The 22,756-nt window shown below is 34.4% G+C and overlaps 2 protein-coding genes across 2 annotated transcripts; one reads left to right on the top strand and one right to left on the bottom strand.

The window, feature by feature from the left end:
• Window positions 1-6,595, top strand: LOC127847861 (uncharacterized). The gene is made up of 4 exons (XM_052380065.1): window positions 1-147; window positions 2,301-3,010; window positions 3,912-4,019; window positions 4,761-6,595. The coding sequence occupies exons 2-4, from the start codon at window positions 2,883-2,885 to the stop codon at window positions 6,469-6,471; spliced, it is 1,947 nt and encodes a 648-aa protein (XP_052236025.1). The 5' UTR covers window positions 1-147; window positions 2,301-2,882; the 3' UTR covers window positions 6,472-6,595.
• Window positions 6,596-7,905: 1,310 nt separating this feature from the next.
• On the bottom strand, window positions 7,906-20,802 carry LOC127847862 (uncharacterized). The gene is made up of 8 exons (XM_052380066.1): window positions 20,650-20,802; window positions 19,005-19,139; window positions 18,252-18,370; window positions 11,614-11,692; window positions 9,966-10,140; window positions 9,666-9,774; window positions 8,875-8,926; window positions 7,906-8,125 (listed from the first exon to the last, which is right to left on the bottom strand). Exons 2-8 carry the CDS (start codon window positions 19,126-19,128, stop codon window positions 8,007-8,009), a joined length of 777 nt encoding a protein of 258 aa, XP_052236026.1. The 5' UTR covers window positions 19,129-19,139; window positions 20,650-20,802; the 3' UTR covers window positions 7,906-8,006.
• Between the last annotated feature and the right edge of the window lie 1,954 nt (window positions 20,803-22,756).

Here is a 22,756-nt window from a genome sequence, read left to right as displayed (position 1 = left end):
CAGAGGATCATGAGAAAATCCAGGATAAGTCGAGATCGTGATACGATCAACAGGAGAGAATACGTAGAGTTTGAACAATTATTGTGGAAACAGAAAGCGAAACACGCGGTTGCTTGTTTAAATGGACTTTGGGTTGCAACGTAAAAGGTAATCGAATATTTGTATCTATAATAATTGGGACGTTACAAATATAAAAAAAGATGGAGTGCTGTTCGATAAAAAAAAGTACTGAATCAAATTAAAACGTCGTCATTATTTTTCTATACAATAACGACAAAACTTGAATGAATGACATCAGTGGTTATAATCCAATTTCAACAACCGTTATGTAAAAGGTGTCAATGCATATGGGTGTCATAGAAACATAAAACAAATATTCATAATATTATGAAAAATCAATATCAAAATTATATACTTTCATAAAATGTATAAATATTTATCCGAATCAGAAGTGAAGTTTTTCGTCACGGAAGCCTAAATATTATTAACAGATGAACAATTCCGTTAAGTAAAAACATATATTATTGATTATTGAATTCATTATTTATTCAGCCAAGTGGTATCGATTGCAAACAATAGTTTACATTTGTTAAGCAATTAGCGATCATTGAACTCCCTGATCTCGATTCAAATCGCTTGATCAATTATACTGTGATATAAACTGCAAATACATACACATGATTTAACCGCTTCTTGAGCTTTCTTTACAACAATTTTTTTTGAGTTTAGTCGTATTTTCATAAACTCACTTGAAAGCCCGGTGATTCAGACTTAAGTTCATTTCAGGGTAAAGCCTATTTTCAGTGTCTAAAGACGAAAACGATGAATGTAACCTACCCTGTATTAAGATAAGATAAGATAAGTTTAATTTAAAGTCAGCAAGACATTAACATATACAAACATAAGCTCATGTGAGCTTTTGAACCGACTATTGTACAACAAGGGTATATAATAAAACAAGTGTAACTCAGCAACAATGTTAAGAATGTAAGTTACACAATGGATACACAAGCTGAGACACAAAAATGGGGAAAGCAATACACAAAGTACAGACATGAAACAAAAATATAAATATACAAGCAAATAAATATTAAGATGGCTGGAAAAACATGCGGCAAGAAAAACAACATACATATAAGCACATAAAAGCACGTTAAGTATGAACTCCAAGAACAGCTCGTCGGTGCTGGTGGTGCTCACCTACCCAGAATCACAGGCTATACATTTGCAGTCTTTGTCGCTCCAGGTAGAGATCAGGGTCTTAAACTGACCAAAGCTGGAGCAGGTTCTGAAGTGATCCGGGAGTGAGTTTCACAGCACCGGCGCAGCGTACTTGAAGGAGTTCTTACCATCAGCTGTGGTTCTAACCGCTGGTACCTTCAATAAATTCGAATATCTAAAATGAATACCTGTAGACTTTTTTACAACAAGGTCTCATAACACAGGAGGGGCAATGTTGTTGACTATTTTAAAAGTTTCTAGAGGTATGCTTCTCATCCGGCGGACATGCAGTGATGGTAAGTTTGCCCTTAAAAGTAACATTGTAATACTTGAGGTTTAATCATTGTAAACAAATCTACGTATTGGGCATGAACACAATGTTATCTTTAAATAATTACAACTTCCGTCACATTCATATGAATACTGCATTCTGATTGGATAATTTGATCACGTGACCGGTTTTTCATTTTCCGATGAACCCTTTTCGTATGCAAATTTTAACATGAATATTCATGGCGCTACTTTCTGGTCATAAACAAGTTGCAAAAATGACGTTATGTTTTGCGCGAAACGTAATGCCGTTGTTTTCATTGGTTAATAGCGAAATGACGTTATATTTTTTGCGCGAACTTTAACAATATACCCGTTTGACGGAGATGGATCCGAAACTAAAAATAGATTCATACGCTAGATTAAAAAGGACTTTTATGACCCTTACCACGATATAATTTCAGCTTTAAGATCATTTTGTGTTGTAATTATAAGAATTGAATAGCATTTTTCTGCATTTCATCGGTGTATGAACTGTCGGGAAAAATACACCTAATTTATGCATAAACGCCGTTGGCGTTTATGCAAATCAGGCGTAATTTTCCCGACAGTTCATACACCGATGAAATGCAGAAAAATGCTATTCAATTCTTAATTGAACGCATGCGGCATTCATTTTGTCGTCACTTAAGAAATTGTTAAACGCTTCACAATAATTTGGGACAATCGATTTAAGCAATATAAGTATTGTACAAATCGACAACACGTACAAATTTCATCTTTCATAATAAATTATTTTTGTGTTGAAGGTTTTATGAATTCAACAGCATCATCTGATGTAGTGAATCTTGTGAAGAATTGGAAGCGGAACCCGTGAAGGACTTGAAACACAAATCAGCTGAACTGATGGAAACACAAATCAGCTTATGGAATACGGTTTTAGGATTGAATTGTGCCCGTAATAATAAAGCTATGACACAAAAAATGACATTATTTAGTCAAAGAGTTTAAAACGTCTTGTATCATTCGAAATAATTATTGAATGACATAAATAATAATATAGTAATCGTCTAGACTGCAGAATAAATTGTGTCAACGTAAATGTGTCATTAATCGGTTAGTTTAGATGAATAAATAAATATTATTCATAATTTAAAAATAATATATGCAAATGTCTACTTAACAGATTGAGTATCGGAGGAATAAAGTACAGCGCCTTATAAAATAAATGATTATTGTATTCGCAAAACAATTATTGCGATAATGTAACACAATAACTCATTAATAGTGCCGAAAAAGCTTTAGAACATCCTACAAAAAGACAATTAAGACAAACACTTTCATAGCTGAATCATCAAAGGTTGAATAAACGACGGCCAAAGAAGTAACGAATGGATGAATTGAATAGGGCAGCGGACTACGGTCTACACGCGGCCAAAGAATGTTTTCAAATGTTGAAATACTCAGAAGGGCTCGTGAGACGTGACATTGACCTCGCTAGGATCCAGCTTGAAATAAGGTAACTACCACTACTACTGTTTCTGCCGTTTATGTTGTTTGTGCTTCATACACTGCTGCTTTTGTGACTGGATGTGCTATTTCTATTTCTAAACTGGTGCTACTACTGCTTAACATAATTTTTTATCGGCGCTAATGACTATGATAATTATCATATTTTGAAGCTTTTTATCCGAATGCATGCTCATGCAATTTCTTTTGCCGAGGTGTTTGGTACATGATGACGTTGACGACGATAATGATTGTGGTGTTGTTGTTGAAGATGATGATTGTGATGTTGTTGATTATGATAATTGTGATGTTGTTGATTGTGATGATTATGATGTTGTTGTTGATGATTGTGATGTTGTTGATGATGTTTGTGATGTTGTTGTTGATGATGATGATTGTGATGTTGTTGATGATGATGATTGTGATGTTGTTGATGATGATTGTGATGTTGTTGATGATTGTGATGATGATGATGATGATGATGATGATGATGATGATGATGATGTGATGATGATGATGATGATGATGATGATGATGATGATGATGATGATGATGATGATGATGATGATGATGATGATGATGATGATGATGATGGTGATGATGATGGTGATGATGATGATGATGATGATGATGATGATGATGATGATGATGATGATGATGATGATGATGATGATGATGATGATGATGATGATGATGATGATGATGATGATTGTGATGTTGTTTTTGATGATGATAATGATGATGTTGATGACGATTATTATTATCAGTATTAATATGATTAGTAGTAGCAGTAATAGTATTATTATTATTCAAACTTTGATGACGAGAATGAAGAAAATAAAGAGGAAGCAAGGTTATTGACGTTTTCTAGCATTCCAACACGTTCATTGTATTCATGTATGTATTCACAGGTTAAAGAAGCTGGAAGCACGATTACAAGCAGAGTTGCGGGATTTGGTAGAAACCGAAACATTTAAAATTGAAGAAGTGATTGCGGATATTAACGACACATTGCAAAGGTACTCGCATCGATAAAGTTAATAGTCCATAGCAATTAAAGCGACATTTCAAGATTATTGAAAGACAGTTCAAGAACATAATTTACAGATTCATGTAACCGGAGATAAATGTTCTAGTACTATAACAAGATATGAAGAACCCCTTCAGCTACAGCTATTTTTAGAAACACACTTAACATTATCGTATCATTTTTAGTTTAAAACTGTCCCGAATAGATGAATCCATATTAACAATAACTATGTCACCGTAGGTCATGGTATGTACAGTATGTGTCTATGTCTAAATGTTGAGAGGGTTCAGATTTAACTTCGTTTTATTTCACTGCATTCTTTACGTAAATATTTTTTTCTTCTTATGTGTGGCTACAACATGTCAACGTGTCAATGTTTGCAATGGTTACTTAAACCAAATGGGTAGGTCGCTTTCCGTACTATTTTCGTAAGGTGGAGCTTATTGTCGACTATTAAAACTATTTCTTACGCCTTAAGTATATATGTTGTCCAATAGTTCAATAAATTATAAATGAAAAATGAATGCAAAGAAAGCTGTAAAGGATAAGTGATGTGCCTTGAGCGTGCTGTGTTACAATAAACGTTTTTGAATATGTAACTTTTCTACATGTGTGTATTAGGACAACAAAATGAAACGCTATATTCGCTTTCACTATAAATAAAACATGTTCTCCTCATCCATTTCCACTATTGCATACCAAACGTCTTGCATATGTTTGTTTATTTCAGTGCAAGAGATATCAGTGGTGGTAAACAATACCAACATCACATTCAACGTCATACGCAAAGACTAAAGAAGGTTCGTCTGAAGTTTGAACAAAACCTCACCCTGTCCACACTTCTGGATAACGTGAATAGCATAGGATACATTTCATTCGTTCCAATTTGTGTGGAAGATAGGAACGGTGATGTATGGGAAAACAGCGCACAAGATACTGATGGACCTGACTCTAAACGAAACGCTGACATACAGTTACAGAAAGATGACCATAGAGCGAGGAATGGAATAGAAAGTAAACATACAAATGGCTTTTCAGACCATTCTTCGGACACAACAGACACTGATACAAAACAAGAAGACATAAATTGCGTTACAAAAAACTCCAAGTCTTTAGAAGTTGCAAATATTACAAATAAACCTGTACGATCTAGCCCAGAGGGCTCAAATTGTGACTTGGAGTCCAAAAACGACACGGCTGTTCATAATGTAGGTGAAGTCGATGATGAAATTTCTATTCCGTTCGAACCTTCTGCAGCATCAAATACATGTTCTGACAACACTCAACAGATCTTCAATGGATCTACAAATACGAACAATTCAACTAAAGGAAAAACCGACTTTGTGTTTAATACAAAATCTATTCACCAATATGCAACCAACCAAACAATGTCGTCTAAAAATACGTCAGGAAATACGACAACTGACATGGACAAATTGCTGGCAGATTTGAAAGCTACGGACCAGATTTTGTCACCTCAAAATAAACCAATATATGTTCTAGGTCTGTCAAGTGAACACAATAGATCAATTATACATTCTAAGGTTCCAGTAGCGCAACCAAAAAGCCCAGTGTCACGCAGAAGGACAAATGTAGGTGCGTCGTCAATTAGGAAAGACGCGCCAGACATAGGCATTTTTAGCAATACTTGTGAAGAAAATGTTGATAGGGAATATGCCAGCAAAGTCTTAACAGAGGATTTCGATCGTGAGATAGATGCAACTGTCACTAGTTTGGAACGAGTTGCAAAGGCAAATGAATTATGGTTTGGGAAGGTAAGGTCAAGACAAAGTAGGATAAAATCATATGATGACCACAAGACGTTTAGGGTAAGATCCCGAAGTGCTGATTCTAGAGTAAATGACGATAATGTTGAAGAAAAATACAATCGCAGTTGTGATTTCCAAAGTTCTCAAAACAAGACAAACAAAACTACATCGTCAGGTTTTGAATCCAATACGGGGAGACAAAACACTGCACGTGAGTATTCAGGTGGTACAAATGAAATCTCGAGAGAAATAAGTCAGTTACCGATTGCAAATTCAAAATGCAAATACAGTGTACAGACAAAGAGTATAAATGAATCAGACAATGTCATCGCAGAAAACTCTAGAACGTCCGAAAGGCCTAATCGCGATCGAAGAATCATAATCAGTAACAGTGTCCACACTAGGGAGGTAAAGAGAGATATTAAGGATAAGCGTCGAAGGAATCGAACAATATCTGGGGATGTTTCTTCCATTCTTCATGCTGCTCGATCGCCCAGTATTGACAATAGCAAAAGCTACAGCAGCGAATTATCGAAACCGATCGACGCAGAACATTCATCAAAGTTTGGTTCATTAAACAGATCGCAACGCAAGCCTTCCGGGGCAAGTGAAATATTGAAAACGTCCAGAAGCCGAACTGCAAGTGACTTGTTATATGACCTTCAGAAATGAAAAAAGAAACTATTTTGTCGTGCTTTACGGATGAGCTTTTTACTGTTATTTTGCATGACTCCCTTGATGTATTGATGATCTTATGTCAACATATTTACGTATAAATAAAATGGTTTGTATTTGATGTTTGCTATGCATGGTGTTTTAAAAAATAATATATGTGCGCTTGCATGAATTCACTACTCTTAAAAGATATGTCTTCCTGCTTGTATGATATTTTTATTTCATATGCCTTCTTTTTATGTTGTTCTTTTAGGGATGCTTTGTTTACTTTTGATGTGTATGGCTTCCTTAGTGGTTTGATGACTCAGTTGAAAGTGTTCACCACTCTATAAATACAGCATGGTGCCGATGTAGTCGGTCATAGCATAATACACCAGATGGTTGTGGGTCAAATAAAGAAAGATAAAACAATACATTTAACAAACAAGATGTGTTTGTCAAACACTATTTCCCTTCCATATATATTGACCTTTGACCTTGAAGGATGACCTTGACCCTTCACCACTCAAAATGTGCAACTCCATGAGATACACATGCATGCCAAAATCGAGTTGCTATCTTCAATATTGCAAACGTTATGGCAAATGTTAATGTTTTAAGCAAACGAAACAACAAACAGACAGGGCAAAAACAATATGTCCCCTTGTATAGACTGGGGGGACATAAAAATATTTCTGTATGCACTTGATACACTTTCCGAGTTAACGAATTGATTAAAATGGTGCGGATATTATTGGTTTAGTCATTAAAAGAAGTTTGTCTTGATGCAGCAATTCGGTAATCGTTTCATAAAAACAAGGGATGTAAAATATTCAATTGCATCTCCATCAACGAGTCTGACGCATTTCCATCAAAGAGTTTGCGTTGACACGAAATAGTCCGTCCACGTCATGCATTGACACGAAAAAGTTCGTCCAAACCATGCATTGACATACACTAGTTCGTCCTAATATTTACGTGTAATAGCCCATGCAAATATTTTATCAACATAATTTAGTCCGTCCAAAGTTTTTACTGATTGGACACGTTCAGCGGATAGTTCCGGTTGCTTGTGAGCTATTATACTCATATTAAGAACAGTCTATATATGATTTTATGTCAAACAAAATTTTGATTTAATTGTTTGTATCCATCTACGGGCGTCCTTTCGCTGGTTTGTCCCAAATGTAATCCGCAAAAACTGAACAACGTATCCAACTAATAAAATACTTCGTCGAACATTTGCATAGTGATAAAAGAGTCGGCTAATATATTGGCATTGACATTAAAAGTCCGGCCAAATGTTTCAATTTGACATAAAATAGTAGCACTTCCAATGACCGTGTACTGTTATTTACATTAAAAGATCCCGCCAAAGGTTGGGCCGATCAGAAAATGGAAATCAAGTCTTCTAATACATGCGTCTGATTTTTTAGGAAAACAAAACATTCCTTCATTCAGCACTTAACTTTATTACAATAAATTTTAACACGTTTCGACACCCAAAGTTCGCAATTGTATCATAGATACATGCGTCCAAACCATCAGAGGACTCAGAAGTTGCAATGCACGTGGTTGCCCTCGTCCTGGCCAAGCGCGGCCCCACTGGACTTACAGAAGCTCACCATGTATGCTCTCTGATCTGGAGGATTGTGTATGTCCGTAGCGGTTCCTGCAGAGAGAGAAATTATTTTATTTCGAAGTTAATTAGAGGCTTCTGAGCCAACGGCTGATTTGTATTGTATCCAAGGGATTATAAATATTGCTGATACTAAACTTGCATTTGTGAATAAACATTTACACCAACCAAACTTTAATATTTTGGATGGTTTAAAATAATTAGCAACACCAGAAAAAAAGTTTTGCCTTCCTAGAGACTCTGACCTAGGACATCTAGCAGCAAAAGCAAATGCACTACCACAACCCATATCAGACAAGCCTTAAAATCAGGGTCATTTAAACACTTGGTTAGTCATACGTGTGTTTTCAACATTATCGACGAACAGCGTAAAAACTCTTTATTACTTTACTGTTTTCTTTATTACTTTACTGTTTTCTTTATTACTTTACTGTTTTCTTTATTACTTTACTGTTTTCGATTGGTGCTCAATACAGAAACCGATATTTCTCTTGTTTTCATTATTTCAATGCATATTACAAACATTTGAGTCTGAGACAAATATTTTGAAAAGTGTCAGCGAACTAGTATTTTTGTAGTAATTGGACTGAATGATGCAACACTATGCCACTAGCTACCAATAAAGTATAAATCAAGAGTCATACAGCTCAATTCTTAATAGAGCTGCGGTGGGTTAATCGGCCGAATTATGTCACATAAATGATACAACAACAACAAACACAATCCCCTTGTACAAATAAATCTTTCCATTTGCAACATTCAACTGTATTTTCTAGTCGTACCTGCGTAATGTGCGGAGTGACAGCTGTGACAGCCTCCTGAGAGCTCGTTGATCTGAAACATAGTTTGTATATACACAGACTACTACGTTCGAGTTTAGAGAGACTATAAGATTAGAAAGAAAACCTGGAGCCCTACAGCACTTTTTAATTTACGAAAACACATTTATTAAGTTAATCAAATACAGTAGAAAACAAAATGCGAAATTTGATATGAATAAAAACGGTAAAAACAATATACACCAAGTGAATTTCGATCACATTACGTAAGAACCATGCAAAGAATTAAAAGTAAACATCGGTTTAACAAACTGCGCAACCATGATTCGTAAATAAACCAGTCCAACCTAGGGATATATAGTATGCTCACAATAAAGAACTAAACATGTAAAATTAAAAAGGATAAGAAATATTCCTTATTTGAAGAAATGTTTTATGTCAATGCATAAACTATTTTCGTTTTACATATAGCGAGATGTAGCCCTTAGTTTATGCTAAAATTAGTGTATTACTTAAGCTGCACCAGCAGGAGCGAAACATTATGTTAGCATGTTTCTTTTATTCCTGGCAAAAAACTTAATTGCGAAACAATGAGATATAAACCAAATTTACTTGAAAAGACATGCAAATACATCATATACATCAAAACACAAACACGAATGAAACTGTGGTCGACGACTTAGAACAATCTTAAAGCTCTAGAGATATAGTGCATCATATAATTAGGAATGCAGATCATCGACATCAATATCAAAAAGAAGCCGTGATAATGATCATTCAGGGTGCATACTAACATGGATGTATCCAAAGTGACTGTGGAGATCCCAGAGGTATTTCAAGATTTTGGCGCTCAAACACACGTGGCCACCAGGGGCGTGGCAAGGGCATCCTGAGTCCTGGTAGCTGTAGAAAACAATAACCGAATGTAACATTTAGTTTAAATGTTCAAGTGGTTTGACTTATCATCATCATCGGTGTATTTCTTATGATAAGCATGCATTGTATTTATCAGCCACTACATTGACCACTTTATCAGTAGATTGAATGACCTACTTCTGTAACATTTGACGTAATTATATTACACACACACATACCTAGATCTAGCAGCGGCACGGCCCGCGCATGCGTCCTGGAGGTTGTTATAAGGGTATGCATTGTCATGCATTCCAGAAGCATGAGCCTTGGCGGCTGCCATGGACCCTGAGTTGACGGCTGCAAGCAGCTTGCAAGCATAATCCTTGGCGGTTGCATCACTGCAAGCACTGCCACCTGTTTAATCATAACGTCACAATCAAGATACTATATACTAGATAGGACTTAATAATGTACAGAAACGTATGAATAATGACGTCGCATGCGAAACATAAAAATTAATAAAGACGCCACTATGAAGATATATAATATAGATAATGGAATAATATATGACGACACAATTTATAAAGAAATAACTTCACCATGTTTTCATAGAGTTGTGACATCATTTCAACTAGCTCATTACATTTTATGATAGTTAAATAAAAATAGTTATCGGTTTACAACAGAGTTGTTATATATATCACAATTGATAATACAACCTTCATTGTGATCCAATGAAAACCTTCGATTGAACCTAGTTGAAATGCTCAATAATTAAGAATGCGGACTAAATTTTTTTTTTTTTGGCCTTTGAATGGTTGTTTTAAATAGAGCCTCCTCGGAATCTATCGTGTATATAATCCTATGTGTACTAAATCTTGAAACATATTCAAGTGATGCACATTTGCAAAATATCAAAGTGTTGGTCATATTCTTACTTATCTAAAACATTGTCGCTGCGCTCGTTCCGCCCTTCTCACCTAATATGATTTTACTAAATATGTTGTAAATTTTACACGAGTCATGTTAATACAACACCATCGTCGGCATCGTCGGATACCCACGTTCGACCCATTCCGCTACTCTCCATTCATCGTCGGATACCCACGTTCGACCCATTCCGTTTATCGACCGTGGGACATTACGAACTCGTTTCACCGTTTTAGGGTGTGTCAAATCCAGTAATTTCATTGGTTCCCTCATGGTTGCATGAGGATATTTTTTACCAATGATAAACCTCGTACTTTAGAGACTTCGGGTTTGTTGTCAAAATGGCGTCGTCCGTAGAAATGGAATTTCGTCGTGCATGTGAATACTTTAAAATTGAGAATTTAAACGAGTTTCAGAGTAAAAGTATCTCTAGTCTCTTACATGGGCGCGATGTGTTTGATGAAAGATTTCTGTAATTTTTCCCTTTTATAATGATACAACAAAACACACATTTATTTTCTATGGCGGCCGCCATTATCCAGGCGAAGCATTGACACCTCTAAAGCGAAGAGTATTTTTTTATAAACTGCGATTTTATTGGTCTACTGAATGGTTAGAGTTAAGGTCAAAACGGCGTGTATTGCTTACATTGTCCCACGACTAATGCTGGAGAGTAACGGAATAAATTAGTCGTGGGTATCCGACGATGATACAACACAGACAGACAGCACATCACCTTGTTTATTATGACGTCACAGTTTATGCCAGGATAAAGCAATATAATATAGACATGACGTCGCAGTATATGGCAATAAATTTGCATTGTTGTTATTGTGCTTTAACGTCACAGTATGTGTCATTTGTAATACCATAGAAAGATATGACGTCACCTCTACCTTTTCCCAATCAAGTTATGTTGGTAATGCAATCTGAAACACAAATATATTCACGACTAACCTGTTGACCCTCCTGTCGAGGACGTGGTGCATTGCGCTGCCGTGCCAATGCTCAGGAATGTTCCGGCAACCCATCCTTTCTAAACAAAAAGATAAAGAAAAAAAAATATTTATTCAAAATTACATTCTGATAAAAGCTAAGAATATCGTAATTTAAAACTGACTTTGTATCTAAATATCTAAATATTATGAAAAAGACCTTTCTCTGTGTTTGGTTTAACTCGTGATTTTTGTTAAAGCGTTAACAAAACTTGCAGTACTTCGATCATGTATGTAACGAATTGCATAGCGTGTTCGGTAATACCGTATTATATATGTCCTTACACATTGGCGAATCCGTTAAACGCATTCTTACGAATTATGGATGTATGCGTCACCTCGGTGCATTTGTACCGACAACCGTGCTGAATTGTTTCGCATATAAATAATCGTAAACGTATGAAACAATGTGTTATGTCTAATGAATTATAACCAATTTGACGAGCTGTGAATGTTATACGTCAGGATGCGGGGGAGGGGGGGGGGGGTGGGAGGAGGGACAAAAATATGTGTTTTTCCCGTAAGCGATTTATAGCGCTAAGATGCGAACTTCTTCCCGTAAGCGATTTATAGCGCTAAGATGCGAACTTCTTCCCGTAAGCGATTTATAGCGCTAAGATGCGAATTTCTTCCCGTAGGCGATTTATAGCACTAAGATGCGAACTTTAAATGCAATGCACAAGGAGTACTGTATGTCTTTGTATTAGGTAAAAGAATTAGAGCGGCAGCTAACTTGTGGAATGGGTCCATTGTCCGCTCTACCAAGAGTGCTGCTTCAAGAAGCGATCACGGATAATCTCAAGTGTTTCATCACATTTCAGTTGGCTTGCAAATGAATTTATTGAAGGTGCCTTGATATTTTCTTCTGAGCTGAATCAAGAGCTGAATAGAAGATGGACACGTCCTGGCACCTCTTCTTTCGTTAAACGATGTCTCTTAAAATGTTGGATGTTAAGGTGAAGCTTTTTGAAAGGCCATAGCAGCCTCATACTGCAACATCAGACGCTGCGTTTCTTCCACTTGGCGATGGAATACAATTTACAAACAATATGAACTCGTCTCCTCTTTTATATGTGCAATGCGGCATGTCTAAAGCCGAAACGGTACTAAAACAGTTTTAAAATAATATACATGTACATGCGCTGTGATTCGCCTTGTGTGCTGCGTGGATGCAGTAGCGTGTATCCCCGTACATATCTTCGATGTTGTTATATTTTCAGCCTTCAGAGGCTGGTAGCGGTATTGTGTTTTTATTATTTTTTAAGAAACCTTGTTTAAGACCTTTCTTATACTTAGATTCTTATACATTCTCTGTACTTATAAAGTAAACGTGTATGTTCATCAATTGAGAGTTCTGCAGGTTATACTGAATTTTTACAGACCATTATCTGACAAGCTGCCTCTTACTCTTTTATGTATGTTGACTTGGCAATGTGTATTAATGTGATTATAAGATTGGTGGTTTCGCCAAATAAATAACCTATGGACAGATTGATTACAAAAAACCCGAAAGTTGTTCTCTCACCATTGAGAATTCCGATTACACGTAGTATTCATTTGCCGTTAAATTATAGACAATTACTTTTTTCTAAACCTACAGTCAAATTAAGTTTACTTCGAACTTCTTTCATTGGAGGTACAATGCGGCTGGGTTCTAGTTCGCAGCGTAATTTAGCTCCGTGTAATCGGTATCCTACAATAAATAAGTGCAACTCCAGGAAGTGTTTATGTTGCAAGTTTTTACATATGTCCTCTTTTATTCTTTCATCGGTTAATAACCGCAAATTTTCAGTTAATATTGAATCCGATGTCTCATGAAATTCTATGCATGTGGTTTATGTTATTACTTGAAATGTACCCTGTTGTGGTGCGCAATACGTTGGGCAGACGGGTAGATCACTTAAAACACGTTTTAGGGAACATTTTTTTAAAATTAAAAATAACAATAAATTTTATAACTTCATTTACCAGCACTTTAATAAAACAGGTCATAGCGTAACTAATATTTCAATTCAACCTGTGGAGCAACTTATTTTTAATAATAGTACTTCAAGTCAGTGCCAATTAAAAGCAAGGTGCATGTCAGAATTTGAATGGATTAAACGTTTGCAATCAGCTTACCCACTTGGATTAAATGATAATATTCTAAATGTTGGAACAATTTCTAAAAATAAATCGATTAATTCATTTTCTCTGTTTAGTAAACGTCTAAGAAATAAACGTTCACATGGCATTAGGAAAAATGGTAACTTAAGGCGTAAATTTAAACGTCTGCTTTCTTTAAATGATTGCTACACAGTATTACAAAATGGGGGTAAACATAAATTACTAAGTGCACTTTGCTCTCTTTCTGTTTCTTCGTTGGCGCATATTGATAAGGAATGTAAACTTATTTTACTTCAATCTGACCCTCTATATGAATGTGCTTGTATTATTGAATCTTTCACTGACTACTATCTTAAACCTTTTATTGAAAATGTACTTAACAAAACTAGAAATCGTATCAAAATTGAGTTTTGTAACAAAGGTCTTGATTTAATTGACCTTCCTAAAATATTCAATGATAAAAATGTACGTCGGTTGATTCCCCCTTATTTCCGCAATACTGAATCACCACTTATTTGCTACAAATATAGTAAACCTGTAAGAAGTATCGTTTTTAATTATAATTCTATTTCCACAGATTTAAATGTAATAAGAAATTGTCCTACATTATGTGACTGTACTAGTTCTAAATATATATATGGTCCAGTTGGACATGTCATTACTGGGGACCTTAATTTCATTCAAAATAAAAACCTTAGAAATTTGCTACGCAGAGGCCCTAAGTACAGACTGCCTATTCCTGTTGATTTTGATGACTGCATTAAGAATATCGTAACTTCCTTACATGATTATTGCACTAAATGGTGCAGGAAGGAAAATGCTGAAATTACTGCACTCAATGATTGGAAAACAAAAGTATTTAGTATGGCCATGAATAAAATATGTTTTTATGATACACATCCTTTGGCCCTACCACATTCACCTAAATTTAATAAACAAAATCTCTGTAAATTGCTTGAAGACTTAAAATCTAAATTCGTCTTAGTTCCTGCTGATAAGGCTGCTAATAATGTTATCATAATATGACGAGTGTTTTATGTTCAAACTATTTCACAAGAACTTTCACAAACTACATCATATTGTGAGTACAATAAGCTACCTAATGAAATTATTACCGACCATATTGCCCAATGCATAAAGTTAAATGTAATAGTCAATATTACTGACAAGAAATTGCCATCACTTTACTGGATACCTAAATTACATAAGACGCCATATAAAAGTCGTTTTATCGCTAATTCAGTGTCTTGTACCACCAAACAATTATCAGTGTATCTTACATCTGCATTGAGTGCTATTAGATATCATATAGCTAAATTTTGTAATAAAGTTTATGAAAATAGTAATATTAACCTATTTTGGTCAATAAAAAACACCTTAGAAGTTATTGATAAAATTGAAAATAAAAAATATAAGGTGTCGCAGGTAAGTACTTATGATTTTTCGACACTATATACAACGCTTCCTCACGCTTTAATAAAATCCAAACTTGTTTCTTTGATTGAAAAAACTTTTGCTAGAGAGAAATGTTTGTATCTAGCTTTAAACACTAAAACAGCTTTTTTTACTAATCAGATATTAGATAATTACATCATTTGGACTGGTCTTGACTTTTGTGCAGCACTTACTTTTCTTTTGGATAACTTGTTTGTTGAATTTAATGGTAAAATATTTAAACAAATTATTGGCGTTCCTATGGGTACTAATTGTGCGCCACTTATAGCTGACCTTTTTTATATTGTTATGAAAGCGAATTTATGTTAGAATTATCTAAAACTAAGCAAGTAGATTTGATTAATTGTTTTAACCTTACTAGTAGGTACATTGATGACATACTTAATTTAGATAATCCATTATTTGAACAATATATTCACAAAATCTACCCAAAAGAACTAGTCTTAAATAGATCGTGTATATCCAATACAGACGCTGCGTATTTAGACTTACATTTAACTATTAATAATAATTTGATCAAAACTAGTTTATACGACAAACGGGACGATTTTAACTTTGAAATTGTGAATTTTCCGTTTCTAGATGGCAACATCCCTAAAGGACCTTCCTATGGTATTTACATTTCGCAGTTGGTACGTTATGCCAGAGCATGTTCGTGTATTAAAGATTTTAATGATCGTAATCTAATATTAACTAAAAAATTGCTAAAACAAGGCTTTTTGTATCATAACTTAAGAAATAAATTTGCTAGATTTTACTCTAAGTATGGTGATTTAATTTCAAAATATAATGTTTCTTTAAAATGGCATTTAAATAATGGAATCTCCCATCCATCATTTTACGGAGATGTTTTGAAGCGTGTCCGCAAATTAAAATATGTTAAACCAAATGTTCATATTAAACTTTTCAATTTAATTAACTTGTTTTTATCAAAAGGATACGATGCTTATGTACTTAAAAACACGTGTTTGATGGTTTTCGATTCACTATATCTTTCTTCCCTTAAAATTTGGAATCATTAGTGATATTATAGGCATTTTTCACTGTTGAATAAAATTGTGTCATTGTGTCGTATGTCGTATGAACAAATCTGCATGAATACTACATTATAGGCATTTGTCACTGTTTAATAAAATTGTGTCATTGTGTCGTATGAACAAATCTGCATGTAAACTACATTTGGACTCAAATCGTACATCAAATCATTTCTGTCTTCAGTTGTCAAAACACCTATATACTGTTTGATTCCAATAATGTCGCTTTAATGGAATTTCCATTTGTATTCATTTGCTTCTTAATATTAAATCACGTAAACTTGTTTTATTAGTAGCACAGCCCGATTAATATTTTTATTTAGTACTGCCCTTGGAATTTGTTCACGTCATTATGTCATTATGGATTTTGTGACGTCATACGACCGACTTTCCCAGTTGTAATCTACATGCATAGGTCATTGGGTTTATAACGTTCCATTTTATTTATATTTTCTCTCTGATAGGCATTTCTTGTTTGATTTAATTATTTTTAATTTGTTTAGCAGTCACATAAACAACCAAGCTATGTAATATGGAATTTTTACACCCATTATTGCTGCTTCTTCCTGTATTTGCGCGATGATTATCTGAGATATTAACTCTATGATTCTACATTCTCAAATCTTTTCTATAAAGAAGGAATGTAGTTGACAATTGTTAATAGTTTTATTTGATCGTTCGTCAAAAAGTTGTAATTCTGTTACTCTTGTATCTTCAATGCAATTGAGTAATTAAATAGTAATTAAATTGAATGCGTTTTAATTCCCTTTTATTATTGTTTAATTTGAGTTACAATGCTATGACGTTAAATTTTATTTACACTTGAATGTATTATGAATATTGCTGGGCCAAGTGTGAGGTTGAGCGCTCTATAACCAGGTTTAAACCCCCAATGCTTTGCATTGACCGTTCCAAGGCGGTGACCCCAGCTTTATTCATATTTTGTGTTTATGTTGGTTTGTATTGTGCTGTATTGTGCTGTTTTGTACTGTTTGGGCAATCGGTCACTTGCCTTAAATAAAGGACCAACTAATTGTTTTTAATGAAAATTCAATACTGCTCCAGCAGCTGGAGTTTCACTTCTTTATATTGATTCGCATATCGGACTTATTGTTCGCAATTATTCGTATACAAGCGTATGTCGTTCGTTTTCTATACGTAAACAAACCGTTGAAATAGGCTTTCATTCGTTCTGGAATGTTGATGTCATAAGTTAAAATACGCAACTATTCGTTACGTGTCGTACTAGTCCGTACACCATTGCACAGATTCGTTGCGTGTCGCACTAGTTCATACATCATTGCAAAGATTCGTTACATGTCGTACTAGTTCGTACACAATTGCAAAGATTCGTTTTGGGACCATTCTAAATTGCCTGATATGCAAAAAAAGAGCAAATTAGCTTATCACAAACCAATAGCTTTGCGTAATCTTAACGCCAGTTGACGAACGCTTATCGATTTTGATCCGATCTGTTAACGTTTTGAAACGACGAAACACGAGTTCGTAACACATTTATTTTAAATATGTTCAAAATCTTCCGACGAACAAACCTTATTGCGGCCTTCGGAAAATGCCACACACACATCTACGCGAACACCACAAAGTGTACGCAACTATATTTACTAACGAGGATAAGGATTTCTCAATTTCGACATTTGAAAGTATTCGCCAGATAAGTCGGGGTTCCGTGTATGTTTGAAGACGCCTAAAATGAACTTTAAGAATACTTCGCCCCGCCCACATGGTTTCCTTATCCATCCCTTATATTAAATAGATGAGCCTCACTCTGTGAAAAGAGCACACTGCATGTGTATTAAGTGTCGTCTCAGATTAGCCTGTGCGGACAGGGACGACACTCTCCGCTTTTATTATATTTGTTCGCTTAAAGAAAGACTCTTCCTAAAGCAAATCCGGTTTAGGCGGATATGCTAATCTAAGACGACGCTTTGCGCACATGTATGTAGCCCCGTGGTATCAAAGCACGACTAATGCAAATACTCACATGACCGTTGACGTTCTGCAGCTCGTACCACGTGTACCCGTCGGCGGTCACGATTCCGCCGTTGAGTTTGTAGCATTCTGGTGTGCTCACAGTTCCGACGACGGCAGCGTGTGAAGATCCTTACAATAGGAACGTGAATAGACTTTAAAATAAGAAACGCCTTTGAATTCTAAACAAATGAATGAATATAGATTATATAAATAGGAATGTATAAACGCATTAATGAAAACAAGTGCATAGATCTCAAACGTAGAAACATAGGAGCGTGTACAGATCTTAAACATTAAAGTGTTAATAGATTATAAAACTAGAAACGAGAAAAGATTTTTATGTTGTCAATATAAGTGCCAAATGCCTCCGGAGTATCGTTTTTAGTTTTGAACCAATAGCGTTATCTTAAACTATACAATTGGTGAAAACTGACAAGTTCTATTTGATAAGGGAACAACGGAAAGTTTATAAAAAAAGGTCAGCAAATAAGGAAGTAATAAAGACTCGGCGATGACGTTTAAATAAACTCTGACATACACACAAGTTCAAAAAACTCTCATAAGAAATGCGATGAGACATTTACAAAGTTTGCGATATTAGTAACACTTAAAGTTAAAAGAATATTGGTTATGCTACACAACAATTCAGTTTCATAAAACATCACTTCCTAAGTACAGAGACTTTATTGGTATCGTGTATACCTTTTTATTGATAGGAGAGAGAGTCGCTAAGAGGTTTCCTGAAAAGTTTATGAATAATTACCGGAAGCTCTTGCATTCACATTGGTTCCCGTCACACAAAGACAGGTGCCCGAAGCCGGACGCTGACCGGTGATGTCGGCATACGACACTGTTGCCAAAGAGACGGCGATTGCAAAAAATAGCATCTTGGTTGTTGCTATGGACAAATTTAAAGAAGACACACGGCGTTGATTTTTTTTAATATAAAAAGTTACAATTCAGTAAAAGTCATATGTCGCACAGGTAAATATAAGATAAAATAACCAATCAACCGAAGATGTTTGGTTTGCTTAACTAAAAAAACACAAAAATTAACATGTTTATCATGTTATGTTAAGCCTCCATTGGCGTAATTAACATGTTATACGCATGGGTCGAGCTAGCCGACCTATGAAATAAGCAAGAATGCCACTGTGAGCACTTTTGGTTGCGTGTTAAAGTACGGTTAAGGGTATGTTCAAGATTTTTTTGTATTTGAAATTATTCGAGAAATTGAATAAAGACCACAGTTGCAAACATGGCGAGTCTTGCCGAGTACATTCTAAACTGTTTGAAGTAAATGTATACACAATTTATGTCACCGGTTATTTTGAAGTTATTACTCAAATCAAGTTGATGTCAATTAAGGCTTATAAAAATAAGTTTAATGCATAAATATCATAGAATGAAAAATTGTGTTCGATTGTGTTTAAAAATAGCTACAAACCCGTGTCAACACAGACAGAATAATGGTATCATCAAGTAAAATATTGCATTGTACCTTACTTAACGGTTATGTTCTTAAAACTAAATATGTTTGTAAAATATATTTCTCCTCTGATTCTTAAACATGTATATGCTCATGCAAAAACATGATATGCTTCACAAATAAATGCCGCTGAAGAAGACCGAGAGGTCGAAAGCTACGGCAAATTTAATAAAAGCGTTTTATTTTATATAAACGGCTAAAAGCGACTTATTATATATATATATATATATATATATATATATATATATATATATATATATATATATATATATATATATATATATATATATATATATATATATATATATATATATATATATATATATATACATGTGTCTTGAATGTATGTTATATTTAGCACACGTATTCTTACCGGATCTAAAAATAATGCAACGCGACTATAACGATGACACATGAGTATAAATAAGCGAATTAATGTATGTATATTCATGCAAAAACTAGGATTTCAAAATGTTAAGGACATTTACAGAACGCAAAAGTTGATAGCAAAGATTAACATTCATTTTTTTTCTATCGATTTTATTTGTACAATAGTTAAATAATAAGTCAGCAAAAAGTACCGGAATAACACATAACAAATATAAATAAATAATAATTGAACTAACCATATACCGATTTTTAAAGAAAGAGTCGGTAAATTAACCAACGGTAAAGTTTCTTTTTAATAATATATTTTAATTATTGTTTAGACTTTTGCAATCGCTTTCGAAAATACTAACAAATAATGTTTCAATTGTAAATTTGTTAAACTAGCATAGTGGCTACGAAATAAAACAACAATAAATAAGCAAGTTAATTAACAACGCATATTAGGTATGCAAGTGTCAGCAATGAAACAACTTAAATTACAAATTCAAGAAATGCAATTTATTTTAACATATTTGAAGACGTCTCTTACCTGTGAACGTCGTCTAATGACTGACCGAGTTGCTTCTTAATAACGTTCTTATTTATAATTGTCTAGATAAATTTCCAATCGCACTTCGTTGACGTAATATTTAAATAGAACTCACTTAAAGGTCCATACGAAAATAATTTAGTACATCATAAAAGGAAATCAGCTGTGATGATGAAAATGAACATGCTTAAACATGTTTATTGTATAAAAAGCTTTTACTTTTGTCAAAATATTTTTTTAATATCTTAATATTCAAAACCACTTTGAGCAAATTGAATATATTTTGTACATGTAGAACGAAAGTAGTTTAATTACTGGACATAACAAGGATGAAGCTATCGCGTTGTAAGACATACATGTACTTCGATAAATTATTGTCCAAGAGCTATTATTTAAGCCGCTTTAATACATGTGTGAATAATTTGGCGATATTTGAAATATCCGTTAAAAGGGATATATGCACAGATTATTTAGAAAGTATTGGGAAGTGGGGCTTTTAGTCGCTTCTTGTAGTTATAATGTATTCCGTTGGTAGCCGAACAATTCCGAATTCATTATAAAAATAGCCGATTGAAAATTCATCCTTTTAAAATCTGATGCATGCATGTATATATTTTTCGTTCGTATTGTTCTCATTAAATGCTGGTTTCAACATGTTTCGCTATGAAATGATGACGAAAATGTTGATGAAAATAATGATGAATGTGGTGGTGAAAATGACGATGCTGTTAGTGATGGTGATTAGGATTATGCTATTTATGACACAGAAGACGATGATGATGATGATGATGATGATGAGTGTGATGATGATGAGTGTGATGATGATGAGTGTGATCATGATGATGATCATCATAATGATAATTAGGAGGAGGACAAGAGGGAGGATACAGAGAAAGAGGAGGATGACGACGATGATGACCGTGACGAGGAGAAGGAAAAACGTTAATGTGAAATTAATAGACATGTGATAGCATTATTTGAAATTTTATTAGACAGTATTGGCCCTTTAACGATACCGCACATTAATTAAAAAAAACTTGAGATATTTGGCAGATGTCATATTCGTGGTGTTCAGATTTGGTTCAATCAGGGTTATAAATAAGAATTTCCACGCTCCGAATTTAAGTAAGTTCAAGTAAGTTCTTCGACAAAAGTTCCCCTTAACATAGACGTAATGAAGTATAGAATACACGTGAAAAGAGTTGATTAACTTAAAAAGAAAGATTGAACTATTTTAATCCATAACGTTGTCTATTTTTTAATCTGGTTCCCGATTTTTTTCTATACTGTAGTGAAGGCCTGGCATAAAAAATAAGGTAACACTTGTTTACATATTGGGTAATCACGCGACAATCTAAAAGAAGTCAAGATGGGGACGTAGGTGTCGAACAGGTACTTTTCGACGTTTATACTCCCTATTACTTTTGTTTTGATAACACAATGATAGCTCCCGCTAAGAAAATTCGTAGCGAATAAAGTCCAAATAAAAAGCGAATATTTATACGAAATAACGTTTATCACTTTCTTACTGATATGATTGGAAAGTTAGCGGCATTTTGAAATTAAACAAAAGTAACATGGGGTACACAACGGCGAAAAATACCTGTTTCGACACAAACTCCGCGATTTGACGTGTCATGCTCTCACATGCAATCTGTGCCATCACAAGAAGATCCTTCCAGATTTGGTAGGATTTTTTTAAAAGTATTATATTATGAAAAGTAGTATCTTTATTTTCAATATTGTATAATTTGAGGTTCATTATACATAAAAAATAACCTAAATTTAAAAAAGTAAACATACCAACGGGCTCGGCTATCATCGCGTGGTTGGTTATAACGGCAGGGATTTTATCGCTCTGCTGGTTCCAGTCAAATCTCAGCGCGGAGTTTCGTTTCTGCACGGAATTTGCCATTTACTCATAGTTATGAGTAAATTTATTATTCTCTATTCTCAAAATACTATTAAAATCTCATCATCTTTATAATCCATATAATCATTATCATTATCATACAAATAATAAAATAGGAGTGAGTGCTTGTATTTGACAGGACTTTCAACATATAAATGCAAAAAACAATTCTTCTGACGCCCGTATGTGTTATAT

This window comes from Dreissena polymorpha, chromosome 10, assembly GCF_020536995.1.
Source record: "Dreissena polymorpha isolate Duluth1 chromosome 10, UMN_Dpol_1.0, whole genome shotgun sequence".
NCBI lineage: Eukaryota > Metazoa > Mollusca > Bivalvia > Myida > Dreissenidae > Dreissena > Dreissena polymorpha.
This window is presented reverse-complemented; position numbering and strand designations above follow the sequence as displayed.

Bases quoted from the DNA above. Each gene is read 5' to 3' on its own strand.
- LOC127847862 (XM_052380066.1), bottom strand. From the start codon at position 19,128: ATGCTATTTTTTGCAATCGCCGTCTCTTTGGCAACAGTGTCGTATGCC. The intron at 18,371-19,004 runs GTAATTATTCAT...TCCTATTGTAAG, and splicing joins TGTGAATGCAAGAGCTTCCG to GATCTTCACACGCTGCCGTC. The intron at 8,126-8,874 runs GTACGACTAGAA...CTCTCTCTGCAG, and splicing joins TCACTCCGCACATTACGCAG to GAACCGCTACGGACATACAC.
- LOC127847861 (XM_052380065.1), top strand. From the start codon at position 2,883: ATGGATGAATTGAATAGGGCAGCGGACTACGGTCTACACGCGGCCAAA. The intron at 3,011-3,911 runs GTAACTACCACT...ATGTATTCACAG, and splicing joins AGGATCCAGCTTGAAATAAG to GTTAAAGAAGCTGGAAGCAC. The intron at 4,020-4,760 runs GTACTCGCATCG...TGTTTATTTCAG, and splicing joins ATTAACGACACATTGCAAAG to TGCAAGAGATATCAGTGGTG.